This window comes from Dryobates pubescens, chromosome 6, assembly GCF_014839835.1.
Source record: "Dryobates pubescens isolate bDryPub1 chromosome 6, bDryPub1.pri, whole genome shotgun sequence".
Classification (NCBI taxonomy): Eukaryota; Metazoa; Chordata; class Aves; order Piciformes; family Picidae; genus Dryobates; species Dryobates pubescens.
The window spans coordinates 24,170,283-24,185,717 of NC_071617.1; the positions used below are offsets into that span (position 1 = coordinate 24,170,283).

A 15,435-nucleotide genomic window follows, 5' to 3' on the forward strand; every position below is an offset into this window, starting at 1 on the left:
AAACTCCCCCTGGAGCTTTTGACCCTCCAGATGATTGCTCCCATTTTATTTAGTTATGCAAACAAGCACCAAGCCCTGCACTTAAGCTCTTATAAATAATATTCCTCCATCAAAAATCCAGGTGAGAGTTTTAGGTTTATGATCCATATTCTTTCATAAGACAACTAAATACTTCACGAGTATTTCTTTCCTGTAAATACCAGTACAGCTTAATGCAATTATACCCAAGGCCTTTTGAAATGGTCTGAAATCTTAAGTAGAGTTAGGGGAGAAAAAGGTACACTTATTCTGTCACAAGGTTCTCTCAGCATTTTGAGAATTGAACTCAAACACTCAAAGGACTGAATAGTCAAGCCCTTCTCCTGGCAGGCTGACCAGGTTTGCATGTACCTTGTATGCAAGGAAGAAGTGGAAGACAGTCTGATGATGCATCTTTGAAAGCCTGCATTTCCCTTTCTCCCTACAGCCTCCTAACACAAGTCTGAGATATGGAAGTGGTTGGAAATACCCCAATGAAGCATTTAATCATTCACATAGATACATAGAGAATCAGAGAGGGACGGTTTTCTTAAACACCACCTTGTTTCAAACAAAATGTTTTGTTTGAAACGGCTCTGTCTGAATGACCTTTGGAGAAGCCTGAGACTTGAAGCTCATGACAGCTGCCCTGACATACAAGAACATCAGACTTTTCCAGCAGCTGTTGGGCCTGGGGAGCTTCTGAATTCCTGGAAATACTGACAATTTTTCAGTTGTGGCCAGTTTTGATGACAGTAAAATTTCCGAAATCCTGCAAACAGGAAGCCCATGCTTTTAGCTACCTGCATTCTGAATTTCTAGAGGGATAACAGGAGTTGCAATATCATCCATTCCTGTAAAGTCCAAATACTCAAGCAGTGTGAATTGGCTCTTCTTGGAATTGTGAGATTACCCTCAAATCATGACATTTTAATTAACAGGTATTCCTTCTCTTTACATTCTGACTTGCAGACTCTGATGTGCCAGTGGTAATTTTTGCAGTGTGAAAACTTGTAACCTTCTCTTAGAAAAAACACCAAGGAAAACCTGAAATTTCTGTGCAGTAGTCTATTGATAGGATCATAAAACAGCAGAGATTGGAAGGGCCCTCTGGAGATCATGCAGTCCAAGCACTCTGTTAACTCAGGTACACCTAGATCAGGTTACACAGGAACGTGTCCAGAAGGGTTTCCAAAGTCTCCAAAGAAGGAGGCTCCACAACCTCTCTGGGCAGCTTGTCCCAGTGCTCCATCACCCTCAGAGTAAGTTTCTGCTCACATTCAAATGAAACCTCCTCTATTCTAGTTTGCACCCATTGCCCCTTTTCCTGTCACTACCCACCACTGCAAAAAGACCAGACCCATCTTCATGAACTCCACCCTTTAGATATTCATAAGAATTAATTAGATCCCCATGCAGTCTTTGTTTTCCCAGGCTAACGAAGCCAAATTATCTGACCCTGTCCTTATAAGAGAGAAGCTCCAGTCCCCTAATCATTCTCACTTCCCTTTGTTGGACTCTCTCCCAGTGCGTTGAACTGGGGAGTCCAGAACTGGACACAATACTCCAGGTGCACCTCACCAGGGCAGAGTAAAAGGGGAGGAGAATGTCCCTTGACCTGCTGGCTACGCTCTTCTTAATGTACCCAGAATATTGTTGGCCTTCTTGGCCACAAGGGCACATTGGTGGCTCATGGTGAATTTGTTGTCCACTAACATTCCCAGGTCCTTCTTCACAGAGCTGCTTTCTAGCAAACCAACTCCTAAACTGTACTGATGCTGCCAGTAGTGCAAAATCCAGGGATAAAAGTAGCTGAATTACCATGTTAGTTGTTTCTAGATCTAACTTCTTAGAGCTACAGCTCCTTTGCCAGCAGTATAAAAAACAACCCTTTAAGATGCAGGCACTATGGAGCATCTAGTGGGAAGGAACATATCTATGAGGAGCAAAGAACTACAGAGCTCACACTGAAGGAGGTGGCTCTCAATAAACAGGCATGGGGAGAAGCCAGGGAGGTGGCTTCTCCTGAAAGAAGGTGGCAAAACCAAGAAACAACTAAGGAATTGTTGTACAATTGAAGACAAACCTGGACTTTTCAAACTATTTGCCTTCCCTAGCAGGTAAAAACTCCCCAGGAGGAAGATTGTGGAAGTCCTCAGCTTGTCTGCAAATACCCATTACAGTAACCAGCAACTTTTGCGTGTTTCCCCAGAGTGTTGAAGAAATTAATACTTTTAGAAAATTTATGGGCAACAGAAGCCCCAAATTATGGGACTGACTGCCCGTCTTTCCACATAACCCTAACACCAAGGCTTCCCAAATGCTGTACTGTAGGTAGTTCTCTGAACGCCAGGGATTTGCTATCAACCCAGATGGACGCTTAAAAACACTGCAATGGCACACATTGTCAGAGTTGCTTCAGTGGTGTCCATGGCTATGTGGGTCCACCAGTGGCTCTGGCAGGTCCAGGCGGGTTTGCTTACTTGCCTCTGTGCTAAATTGTCTCTCCCTCTCTTCAGGCATAAAGATCCTGTGAAATCTGGAGCAGCACCAGCCCTATAAAGCAGCACAGTTGTAATGGCAAACCTCAATGCCTCAGGTAGCTGGCTGACTACTCTCTGCAATCTGGGCTTAGTTATAGCAATGTAACAGGCTTTGTCCTCTGAAGCAAACTCTCTGGTCTCTACACTTGAAAGACCATAAGGGATGTGATGGTGGTGTGGGTCCCTACCCAGACATAGTTAGAGCCTGATGAGGCAGCGAGGTTGGAACCCTCGAAGCATTTTAATTAGGAATTACCTTCCTACTGCCTCTGCCTGCCTAGCTGTTTTTATAAGACCTGTATTTGACTGTATGTATTAACATAAACTGTCTTCTCCACAGCGGCATTGCCTCCTGCACACATACAGTTTACTGATATGTAGCTTAAAATGACAGAGGTTACCTTGATTATTTAGAAATTGGAAGCCCCAAATAGTTCCCTTCCTGTGCAGTGAGAATAGAGAATAGAATAGAATGGAAGCATAGAATTAACCAGGTTGGAAAAGACCTTCGAGATCATCGAGTCCAACCTATAAATTGCTTCTTAACCTGCCTCTTGGAAATTCAACTGAGAAGCCCCACTGACAACAGAGTAAAGCAGATACACACTCCCACCTAGTGGAAACACACAGTTGTAGATCACTGCGGCAGGAGCGGCTTCAGCTACGAAGTCAACCGTCCATACCTACCACAGGTGCACGGAGCAACTTTGCTTTTTGAATCAGAGGGGTAATAACAGCTATGACAACATCTGAGGGCAATACTTTTAATCATTAAGCAGAAAGCACTTTAAGGAAAAACCAGGTTAAGTCTACTGTTACCAGTATTTTATCCACTCAGTATTAGAGATGACTGAACACAACTCTTGATTTATAGTAGTGTAATGATTAACTTATGCAAGGTCAATGTAACAGGCATGTAAAATGTTAGCAGAGTGACACAGCAACGTTCTAAACTTACTTTGCTACACTACAGAAAACTAAATGCATGGATGCAAAACAAAGACAAGTCTTCTCTAAATAATGAGGTTTTAATGCATCTAGCAAAGCCTAACAGCTTTGCTGACAAGATGAGCTGCTGACCATATTTTCTGGGGCTCACTACCTCTTTTTTGTTTTTTTTTTAATACATTATCTAGATAAGGGTGAATTAAGTAAGTAATGGTGAGGTGGAAAGTGGAAGCTGAAGGGAAAAAAGGTCACGTTTGGTCTATCTCCATTTCTGATCGGTCAGTGAAGACATCAACAAAGCGTTCCTATTCCAAGAGCAGGATGAATGCGCCACCCGCTGGCCTTGTCGGAACCAGCCGCACCACCAGCCCCACGGGAGAGACTCGCAAGGGCGCCGTTTGGCTGACCTCAAATTAATCTTTTCTGGTACCTAACGAGATACAAACACTTTGCAATTCATATTAGCATTCACATCTTTTGAGGGGTCAGGAAAAAAAGCACAAACGTGCACTTCCATTCTGCAGCAGCACACCGTCTGCAGCAGCACACCATCTTTTGAGACCACACTGCATCTGTTGAGGTAGTTCAGCCTGCTTGAAATGTCTGTAGTCTACAAACCAAAGACTCTAATTGCAGCAGCTTTGCCACCCCAAAGTATTGTTTATTGGATCACCCTGATGCACTTTGTTCTTCGATAAACAATCATTTCCAAGAGGATTTGCGTTAAGTACTGAACTTTGTTCCTCTCTTCTCCTGCATCTCTTCTGCTTGGCCCAGGTCATAGATGAATTTGTCTAGCACTGAAGTCAGAAAATTCTCTGTTCCTGCTGTGCAGACCAAGTCTGCAAGTAATTTCATGCTTATTGAGAGATACCCTGCACAGTTCAGGTTGGAGACAACTTCACATATATGGCTATTATTTTTACCAGGAAGCTCCAGGCAGAATAAACTGTGGTAGTAGCTTAGTTTTTTTAAGTAATTGGTCTCAGACTTGTCCATTCAGATGAGGCAAGTGGCTGCAATGATTTAGCTCCCTGTTTCTCGTAACACACTTGCCTACCTCCACAGCAGTTTCTGCACAGTTTAACCAAGTCCTTCCTTCAAATGACCCACACATACTGTTTGTCCTTTATTAATTGTCCACCAGAACAAACACTAAATAATTTCCATTGCTTCAATGCTCCTACCATTTGCCTTCCAACATTTAGTTAATTTTCATCTTCCTGTTCCACAAACATTCCTATTTGTGCACAGCTTTGGACTTTCTGCTTTCAGACTTAAAGATAGGACACAAAGCAGCAGGACAAGCTCACCAGCAGACTGTAAGCATGGGAGATCTTCTTAACCTGGGACGCAACAGAAACAGCCTTACCAGCATGTGTTTGTTGGGTCTCATACTACTGGCTTTAAAGCCTCAGTAAGAGCCGGTCCTGCTTGAGGAGCTCTCCATGGTTTACCTCCTCAGTTACCTCCTCAGTTAACTCAGGCTTCCTCCATAGCTTAAGCATTCCACTTGATAGCACCAGCGTGTGTATGTTTACCTCCCTGTTCTTTAAGTACATGCAGTACACCAAGAAGATGCGTGAAATACAAGGCACCCAACAAAGCCCTGCCTCAGTGTTCATTATGAGCAGCAGAACTCCACTAGGGTTTTTTGATCTCTGCTATAGGGTATTTCACCATACCATACAGTCCTGAATAAGGAAAGAGACTCCCATTGCCTTCATATTCAGGCAGACTCCATGGTAAACAGCATGACTCCTCTGAACTTTAAAAGGTACTTCTGTAAAGTAAGAAATAAAGCATTCTTCTTCTTCGAGGGTGGTGGAACACCGGAACAGGCTGCCCAGAAATGTGGTGGTGTCTCCATCTCTGGAGTCATTCAAAACCCACCTGGACAGCATCCTGTTTTATATAAGATTATGAAGCAATCCAGACTTACGCAGAAGCTCATGCTGCCTAACTGAGAACAAGGCATAGAGTATCCCACAGTAGGAAAAGCAGCACCTCACTTCACATGTGAAATGAGCTATGTTCGCACAACTCACTTTCGTTTGCCACAGAGATACCTACCCACTTGCAGCTTTGGCTACTGACTAAAAACCATTCCTATGGTGGTGGTAGCTTGTCCCTCTGCACCTGCTAGTAAGAGGCCTTTCTCTTTATAATAAAAACTTTTTCCCTTAGTCTTACTTAGTACTTCAAAATAGCAGCCTATCAGTATGGTAAGATAAGCCTATCCCTTGTTTCCCCAAGAACCCATCCTGACCTTTAAGGAGCATACTGAGAAAGCTCAAAGAAAACTTATGAAGAACAAGGTACTATGTATGTGCAGTACCACCCAGTCTCAAATACTGCAACAGAGTTCACAAAAACCCCAAAAAACCCCACCACCAACAAAAAAAAACCCATACCAACCATTTCTTGTATTTTTCAAGCACTCTTGGGCCTGCCCCTTTCCACCAGATAGTAATTCATTCCCACCCTCAGGCATTAATTTTAACTTGTTCTAACTGGTTCAGGAATGCAGCTACAAAGAGATGATTTATACTTGACATATGCATAAAATCAGTCTTTTAAGTAACAGGATGGTTTATGACACACTTTAACAGCTATTATGGAATAAATATCACGTGCTGTCATCCAGTTTCTACATGACCAATTTAGCCTGACCCAGCACTCTTAACTCTTGCCCAGGGTAACACTTTAAAAGCTAGTGCATCAGTGCAATACATGAAGACTGCATATAAGAGATCCAGGAACAGGTAGGGACAACTGAAGACAGCCAAGCTCAGGCAAGGCACAGAAAGGCTTATCTCCCCTTTCATCTCCTTTTTCCAAGCAGTGAGAAAGCTCCATAGCCTGTAATACAACAAATTACAAAAAGTATTTCTCTTCTCCTTCCAAATCAATTAAGTAACTGGGCCAACTAGTACTAAAAACAAGTCTCTTAAAGACAAATATTGAAGATCCTTCTTTTGAGTTTTATTTGTTTATGGTAACATAAAGTACATGTTTCCACTTAGGCATTTTAGTGCAACAAGGAAATCCATTACCTCATTAAGCTTCAGCAAGGTGATCTATGTTTTATGTAAAGTGTCTCCTTTTGTTGCACAACAGTTTAAAGCTTCAAAAATCTATGTAAATACTTCTCACAGAATTAAACAAGCAGACACTTTGCTTGATTATGAAATGCTTTTGTTGGATGAGCTAAGTGTTTTCAGCAGTAGAACAATTCAGTTGTAAGCCACAGGCACTACTACAAGAGTGGTATCAGAGTAGAAGTGGTGACATTTTAGTAGTCTGTGCAAGAATTCCACTCTACTTTTTGGAGGTTGCATATCTTGAAGATACATTCTCCCAGTTGATCACATTCCAGATGGCCTTCAAATAGTCAGGTCGAACATTTTTATACTGAAGATAATAAGCATGTTCCCATACGTCAATTCCTAGCAAAGGAATGAGACCTGTGCAAAACCAAAACAAAACAGGTTTTTTGACATCTATGAAAACACACTTTACATGTAAAGGCTTATATTGCATCCCAACTTTGTACTCAATTTCACAGTATCACAGTATAACCAAGGTTGGAAGAGACCCCAAGGATCATCAAGTCCAACCTGTCCCAACAGACCTCACGACTAGACCATGGCACCAAGTGCCACGTCCAATCTCCCTGAAGTTGTCTTCTGCAGGAAGAAGGTGCTTATTGCAATATTTTACACTGTTTGAGCTATCTGCTCTCCACACACACACAAACTGCATAAACTGAAAGACTTAGGATAAACAACCACGAATACTCTACAACTGCCTTGAAGACAACTGAAAATAGAGGAGATAATTTTTGAAAGATTTACATCTTTTCAGGTATTTTCATAAAAATTTACACCATGAAGGAGCCTCTTGCCATGACTGTTTGCTTTCAGTATTTTAAGTTATTAATTAAGCATCTAATTACTTTCCTTGCTTTTATGCTAGAATACCCTTCTGAGTTTGTAACTGAGTTTTCATGGTGTGTGCATGTGTAACTTACTCCCATTATGTTGTATGCCCCTGTTTTTTTACCTTTTTTTCATTTTTTTTTCTTTACCAGTATGCAGTACACAGACTGCTGGCAAAAGATAAAATTCCTTGCCATTCTCTGTGTTCCACAGAACATGTTTGAAGAAAGCTGCAATACGATTTGGACAAAAGGCTACTGCAGGCAGCATTCTTATTAGCTATAACCTCTTCCTTTTGGGGAGGGTGTCCAGCATATCATCACTTCCACGTCTCTCCCAGCAGGTAAAAGCAATTATTGCCAGTACTATGTTGCTTGCCTAGCTGTAAATTCATCCACAGCCAATGCTTATTTAATTGCTACTCACGACTCCGTACTAATACTGTTTACTGTACCAATGTTTACTGTGTACATCCTCCTCTCTGCTGTTGTGTGGCCTGCACTGACAGTTCTATGAATAGCCTCTCCACCACAGAAAATCTAAAGGCTTAATCCTCCTTGATACAGACAAGCTACTCCAGTAACTCAAAAATAATCCAAAGGAGCCTAAGCTAAACCTGCTAAGGGAGAGTACTTTACCCTTGGACCAGACAGACTTTAGACCCTAGTGGTCTTCAGAGTTTTTAAGTCCTGCTCTACAAATGCTGTTCTAGAAACTGCAACTGTTTTCACTTCTGCTAGGATTGATGTTCAGTTTTCCAGCCCTAGTTATTCAGCAATTTCTTCTTAGTATTTGTCCACAAACCCATTTTCAGATATCATACACTTGCCTATGAAATGTACAGAGAAGTGGAAAGGAAAGGAACCTGACCTGTTGTTCCTTGCAAAGGGTCTTGATTTGCACAAGCTGCTATTTGTAAGCGTCCCTGCTCTTTGTTATAGCCAAGCCACCCCCAGCCTGATCCTTGAACACCAACTGATACAGCTGTCAGCTTCTCCTTGAAGTTTGCGAAAGAACCAAAGTCACGCTTGATGGCTTCCAACAATTCCCCTTTGGAAAAAAAAAACAAACACAGAACGAACACAGAACATCAGCTACTTAACATCTTTCTGTTTTCCACCCGGAAACAGAAGGAAAGAAGAGCAGAAAGGAAGTGTCTAGACAGAGTAGTTGCATCATTAATTAACAGTTCTGTCCCAATCTGCTTAAGAGGACAAGCAGACTGGAAAGAAATTAGTGCAGCAGTCAGGCTTGCTGTCCTCGCAGACACAGGCAGTATGCTATGAACTGGATACTTAGGAGCTGACATTCTTGTCTAAAAGGAAAAAGAATGGCACAGAGGACTAGGAAATAATGTAAGGAGCTAGTGTGCATATACAGAACAACAACATTAAGGGACTGTGATTTCTTTGTCTTAGTACAACAAAATATTTGGATAGCTCTGATATCAGTATAATGCATCTACACATAGTAAGACATACTTAACCACTACTCCCAGATTTTAGATTTACATCTGCTTCTATAGTTGTCTGTTTAACATGGCTAAGTAGATCCCTTCTATATAATTCTTAAACTAACCTGTTGGGGCTAAGGGAACAGAAACTAAAATTTAGTGTAACAATACACTGTCAAACTTCATTTCCCCTATACCCTAACACACTTTCGGTTTTCAGATTTAGGTGGTTGCTTAAAACCTATGCTCCTTCCTAATCAACAGGTGTAAGAATACAGTGCAATGCTGGAGAATTGTTCATTCCTTCCAGCTTCACACAGATGGTCTTGAAAATCTCTTGTGATGACTGCAAGTGTATCTTAAGACAGGCTTTAACAGGCTCCCTACAAAACCTTTGAACCATCCAGTTGAAACTGAAAGATGACATTTCAAGCTCACTTACTTTCTCAAAATCTTCATGGAAATTGGGAGACAAAAATCCAGCCTTTAAAGCATCTTTTCTGAAAAGTGTCGTCTGAAAACAATTTCTACCACAAAGGGACTGATGTCAGAACTGCTTATTGAAATTTCAACTTTGAAGCTTCAAAACTTCATGCTCTAGTCTTAGCTATAACATCTTCAGAGCATCTTTGTACTTCCATGGTAGTCAAGTCACAAGCAAATGTCACCTATGAACTCTGAATCTGAGTAAAACACTCAAAGCCCACCAATTTACAGGCAGGCACATCAACCTTATTCAAAACCCCTCAAGTTTACTACAACAGTTTTTCTAAGATCTGTATTATAGGGCCTTTACCTTTAATTGCAGGTCACTTACAGATAATCACTACTCTACCCTCCTAGAGGGGATTTCTTCCTCTAGGCTTTATTTGCTAAACTATCCCTATTCAAACCAGAGCATAAATCTAGTCACTAGGTTGGACAATTTGCAGCACATTTTTTTACCAAGTACAGCATTTGTACAACTATTTTCTCTTCTGAAGACAGAGAGAACAAGGTAACAATAGACAAGTATTTTGTACTGTACACACCATCGTCTTTAGAAATTAAAAATACTTAGCACAGGGCTAGCTTTTTTTATTCTTGGGTTTGCACTTGAAACAGCCTCAGTTGCTCACAATTGTGGCAACTGTCATACAGAAAGGCAAATTAACGCTGAAAAATAAAAACCTTCTACAGTCTAAGAGAGAAAATATTATCAGTTCTACTGGTTAATGAAATCTGATCTAATAAACCACTGTAACAAGCACTAACCTTTAGGCTCTCCTCCTCCATTAGGAGAAAGGTTTGTCCAGAAGATGGTGTGATTGATATGACCTCCACCATTGAATTTCAGTGCAGGCTGAAGTGACACCTGAGCTGTAACATCACCTTAGGATGGAAAAGATAAAAATACACAGATAAATAAGAACATTATCATCACCACGACAACCACTAAGCCTCCATCAATCTCCAAAATCTTTTGAATCTTACTATAAAATAGCTCCAGAAAATGCAATGTTTGTGACTGTTACCCAGATATTTCAGATAGCCACTGACAAACAAAATTAAAGATTTCTTAATCTTTGACCTTTTCTTATGCTGTAATGATATGTGATCTGCCAATATTGCAACTACTGGGCAACCAATACTAGACACCCAAGATCTACTGCCATTTTACAGCAGAATAAAGCAATTAGCACAAAGAGAACACTTCAAGGACCCAACACTTGTAAACTGCTCAGTATTAACACTGCAACAGATGAACACTGTTCACCCATTAGGTCACTGACTCACAAACTACTAGTTTTTAAGCTTCTTAAAGGGCAGTTTGCACTTGAGGTAAGATGCCTACAGTGAGCACATGCAGAAACAAAACACTCATCCCCCTCCTATGTTTTGTTTCATTTCTTTTTTGGAGGAAGATACCTACAGGAAAAGACAGTGACCCAGATGATTTTACTTCACATGACAGAACTCTGCATTTGAAGTCAAGATCAGGCAGCCCTGCACTTCCTCCCTCTCCACAAAATGCCAAATTCCTTAAAGAATTCATTGGTGCCTTGTGTCTCTAAACAGTGTTGCACCATTTCAGAACAAGTGTTCTGAATGTTCTTCTGACTTTTAAAAGAACTGAAACATGTCAACAGTCTTGAAGCTTTATCGGGGGCAGTCGTTTCCTCTCTCTTAGGCGTGAGTGGTAGAAATCTTCCGATAGCAATGACTGAGTACCTTAACATAGAAGTGAAGACAAGTCAGAAAGCAGCAGCATACATGTCACTAAGGCTTTTATAGAGAATTGCATGTTCTCTATGTATCTCCTCATAACCTTCACAAACTACAGACAGATACATGACTGGAACAAAACATCCAATCAGGTAGTAAAAAACACTATTTGCTTAATTCAGGTATCAAGGATGAGACATCTCTTGTACCCACCACTCAAATGGCATCTTCAGGACATTTTCCTTGAATTTTGCATGCTTTAATGACACTTCATAAAGTTCATCCAGAAGATACAGAACATCCAAAAATAGCCCAAAATATCTTTATCACTCTTTATTTCACCATTCCTTAGAGGAACCTGTTCCTCAGGATCACTAGACCATTGCTCTTAAAATACAGTATTTGTGGTGCAGTCCGATCAGTCCTGCTGAACTTTGCACTGGAAAAGACAATGGGGAAAAAAGTAACTTCCCCTTAAGTTAGGACAAAAGTAGCTTGGAATGTATTTGTAGACAGAGCCCCTAGCCTTTACTCCAGCTTATCACACTCCTCAACACAGCCACAGAGAACAATTCGCTAAAGGAAGACAGATTAGAGGTGCTCAAAAAACAGTTACCTCTGTTTCTCTACCAAGAGTCATTTGTTTCCTTACAAAAGCAGTTAAATAAAGCACCACAGATCACATGACAGTCAGAAAAGAGCAGGGAAAATTATGGTAAACCAAAGTTTTCACTAAAAACAAGTATCAAGTTTATATACTTCAGTTAGCGAATCTTGCACATTTTGATGAACCAGTTATCAGAACCAGTTTATGCTGGAAGAAATAAAAGTCCTATGCTGCATCTTATCACAGAATTAGGTTCCCCAGGGAGGTGACTAAATCCCCACCCCCCGAAGGTGTTTAAACAATCCATATATATGGTGCCAAGGGTCATGGTCTAGCATCAGACTTGGTAGTTAGATAATGGTTGGAGGACTTGATGATCTTAGGTCTTTTCCAACCTAAATGATTCTAGGATTTTCAAATGAGCTAACAACATAAGCCAGTGGGACTCGACTCAAAACAGCTTTTGTTTAAGTTTTCTAAGCAGATACAGATAGGTGAAGAATATGTTAAAGGTTATCTGAAGAGAATACTTTCTATTTCTGAACAAAAGCCATTCACAAGGTTGTGTTATCCGGAAGAGATATTTTATATTAATCAGGCATGTTATGTAACCCAATGCTGAATTGCAACACAGAAAGATTATTGATCATGCTCAGTTTTTAAGTATGGAAAAAAAACATGTAATATTGAGAGATGTCAGACTTTGCCCTTTCCTAAAGGCTGGTCTACGAGCGACAATACTCTGCACAGTATACTGGGATACCCATTGTAACAAATAAACAAACAAAACCAAACCAAAACACACACTCACATGTATCTCAAGCAAGTATCTGCCTGCTTTGGTGTGCATAACCACCACTAATACATTATCCATTTGGAAAATAATGCCTGCAAAATCTGTAACAGAAGATGAACCTCTACCATTTCCAAAGCAAGGAATGAGACTCTCTCAAAGGACAGTCCTTTTTTAAGTACCTCAAAGCATCCACTACACTGCAGATGTTCCTGCTAAACAGAAATTCTGCTTCCACTAGTGGCTGAAGTATTGACAATTCTCACTTTCATCCAAGCCTAAACAGTTAAATTACACTTTGAAGCAACCTAACAATTAGAAGGGAATGACTTATAAAGAAGTATTCATACTCTTTAGAAAGACTATCAAAACAAACAGAAAATATTCCACCTTCATAAAAAGATATACATATTAATTCACACCTTTTCATTAGACCAACTGAAAGACTGATTTTATAAACAGCACCCTGTGTTTCAGCATAGCCTTGCTACAATAACTGTGAGATTTTCATAGAAGTCAGCAGATCTCAAACTTCAATTTCAGATCTTGAGAAAAAATTCCATGATAGCTGGCTGCATATTTTAGTGTCTCAGAATGACGTACAACCTACATGACTCTTTAATCTAACCCGCCAGTGCAACTGATGCTTCACTGGGCGTTGTATACATTAACTGCACCTTTGTCTTACATCCACTTTTGGGCAACAAAGATTATTTCACAGGAATATACACAGCATCTGATGTGAAAACCATCAAGGTGCACGAATTTTATATTATATGTTTACTAATTTTTCATCACAAAGTATTTATTTTGTAGAATGACTGAAATTTCCTCTTGACTCAGTCTCTGGTTCAAGTTACTAATGGAAATATGGACTAAAAACACAAAAATCAATTGATTTTCTTGTAGTTGTGTAGTCTGCAAAGAAGAGAATTCATACCTTTTAGTTACATCTAGTTTCCAATTATCAACACCACTAAAGCTTATAATGAAAGCTTCTAGTAATATTTCACTTTATTAAAAAAAGAAGCTTGAATTACATTACCCAAAACTTTTAGAAGAAACTATTTCCCTTGAGAAGCATTTTTTTTCTCCTGGATCATCTGTGTCAACAAGCTTCCATTTAATCTGTTGACTATGGCTATACAAACCTTTTGCCAGTGCTTCTTTGTATTTCTCCTCCGCTACATTCAGGTTGTTCACGTAGGTAGCATGATGTTTGCTGTGGTGCAGCTGCATGATCTCTGCACTAATATGAGGTTCCAGAGCACCATAGTCATATGGCAAATCAGGAAGAGTGTGCTTTTGCCTAGAGACCAAGCATCCCAATGGTGCTATCAATTTAGCACTGCTTCTAAAAGATAAAAAAACAGAAAGAAGTAAATCTTATTCAGTACTTTGGCTTTACTACTGAAACTAGAACTGTTATGATCAGCTGTTCTAAATACCATCACTGGAGGTTTTCAGGAGAAGACTTGATGGGGTGCTTGGTGCCGTGGGTTAGTTGTTTGGGTGGTGTTGGATTGGTTGATGGGTTGGACGCGATGATCTTGAAGGTCTCTTCCAACCTGGTTTATTCTATGTATTCTATGTATTCTATACATGAGGAATTATCTTAGATAAAGAAGTCAAATTTCCATTTTTCTGAAGCTCAAAACAAGCTCACTCAGTAGCTTAACTTCAGAGATAAATTCACATGAAGGTCACACACCTGGGGCTCTGCAAGGTAAAGCCACCACTTCGCCAATCAAACTTCCCAACTCCCTGCAGAGTCATACTGTCCCCCCCACATGCAGGCAAAGCAAAGGTGGGGAGAAGAGAAAGCTAGCAATAACATGCTAGCATTCAAAGCTTCACCTAATCTGTACTGATTAAAATCAGACTACAAAATATCCCTGGTAAGTTTCCCTCCCTGCAAGCCTCTGCAATGAAAAACAAAAAACTTGAAAAAGCCAGTCACCGGGTTCCCGGGCCTGAACCAACCTCTTGAGTGTTAAGGCTCCTGCGCCAAGTCATGCACCTCACCGTCTCTATGGCAGGCATCCGAAAGCCACACGCTGCATGACAGGGCTGCCGCGATGTCCAGCATAGAAAACCACTTAGGTTCTGGATACCCTTCCCCATTTTAACGCCTCACACTTGTCAAGAGACTCGACAATGCCCACGATTAAAGTAAAACCGCTAGGCTGGGAGAGGAAGGTCAAATTCCTAAGGCCCTTTTGTCACTGGTGACCTTGACATAAAACAGCAAAACCCTCGGGGTCCTGAAAAGCGGCCGAGTGTGGCAACCATGGCCAGCAGCTAGAGGGGGGCAGGCAGCACCACATCAGGTGACAAGAGCCCCTCAGCAGAGGACAAGGACAGAGCCCGGGCAGGTGAAAGGACAACTGCCCAAAGTCCCCAGCTGTGCCACTGGCCGAAGCAGCACCGAGCCCTGCGGGGCACTTAGCAGCAACACCACCTTCCTCCTCCCGAAATGGCGGGACGCCGCCGAGGGGTGGGCGACCCCACCTCAGCTTCCACTTCTCCCTTTGCCCACGGCTAGGAGCGGACGGGGAGGACGGCCTAGCCACCGCCTAATGCTACTGTGCTCTGGCCCCCGTTACGCTCCCCGACCTTCCCGTGACGCAGCTCTCACCTGCCCGCCGAGGCGAAGCGGCACAACATGGCGGCTCCCTCACGGCCGGGCGCTACACCTACAGCGCAACCGCGTCTGCGGAGGGGCGGGGAGCATCGGCGGGGCAGGCGGTGCGGAGGGCAGGCAGCCGGGGGCGGGGTGGGGGTTGCTGAGCTTCGGCGATTAGCGGTCGGCGGTGCTGCGGTTACCATATTACTTCAAACTAGGAAAAGTACCGTCTATGTAGCACAATATTATAAACAGAACCACTATACAAATCCGTTATTTTAAAACTCTAGGCTCACAGTAC

General features: G+C 41.6%; 1 protein-coding gene across 1 annotated transcript; it reads right to left on the reverse strand.

The window, feature by feature from the left end:
- Nucleotides 1-5,972: 5,972 nt before the first annotated feature.
- Nucleotides 5,973-15,225, reverse strand: SOD2 (superoxide dismutase 2). The gene is made up of 5 exons (XM_009908809.2): nucleotides 15,147-15,225; nucleotides 13,660-13,862; nucleotides 10,158-10,274; nucleotides 8,321-8,500; nucleotides 5,973-6,976 (listed from the first exon to the last, which is right to left on the reverse strand). The coding sequence occupies exons 1-5, from the start codon at nucleotides 15,173-15,175 to the stop codon at nucleotides 6,831-6,833; spliced, it is 675 nt and encodes a 224-aa protein (XP_009907111.2). The 5' UTR covers nucleotides 15,176-15,225; the 3' UTR covers nucleotides 5,973-6,830.
- Between the last annotated feature and the right edge of the window lie 210 nt (nucleotides 15,226-15,435).

What these genes read in the sequence shown, in the direction of transcription:
- SOD2 (XM_009908809.2), bottom strand. Translation starts at nt 15,175, where the DNA reads ATGTTGTGCCGCTTCGCCTCGGCGGGCAG. An exon ending in CGCTTCGCCTCGGCGGGCAG is followed by an intron (nt 13,863 to 15,146) that starts GTGAGAGCTGCG and finishes TTTATCTTTTAG; the next exon opens with AAGCAGTGCTAAATTGATAG. An exon ending in TGGAGGAGGAGAGCCTAAAG is followed by an intron (nt 8,501 to 10,157) that starts GTTAGTGCTTGT and finishes TTTTTTCCAAAG; the next exon opens with GGGAATTGTTGGAAGCCATC.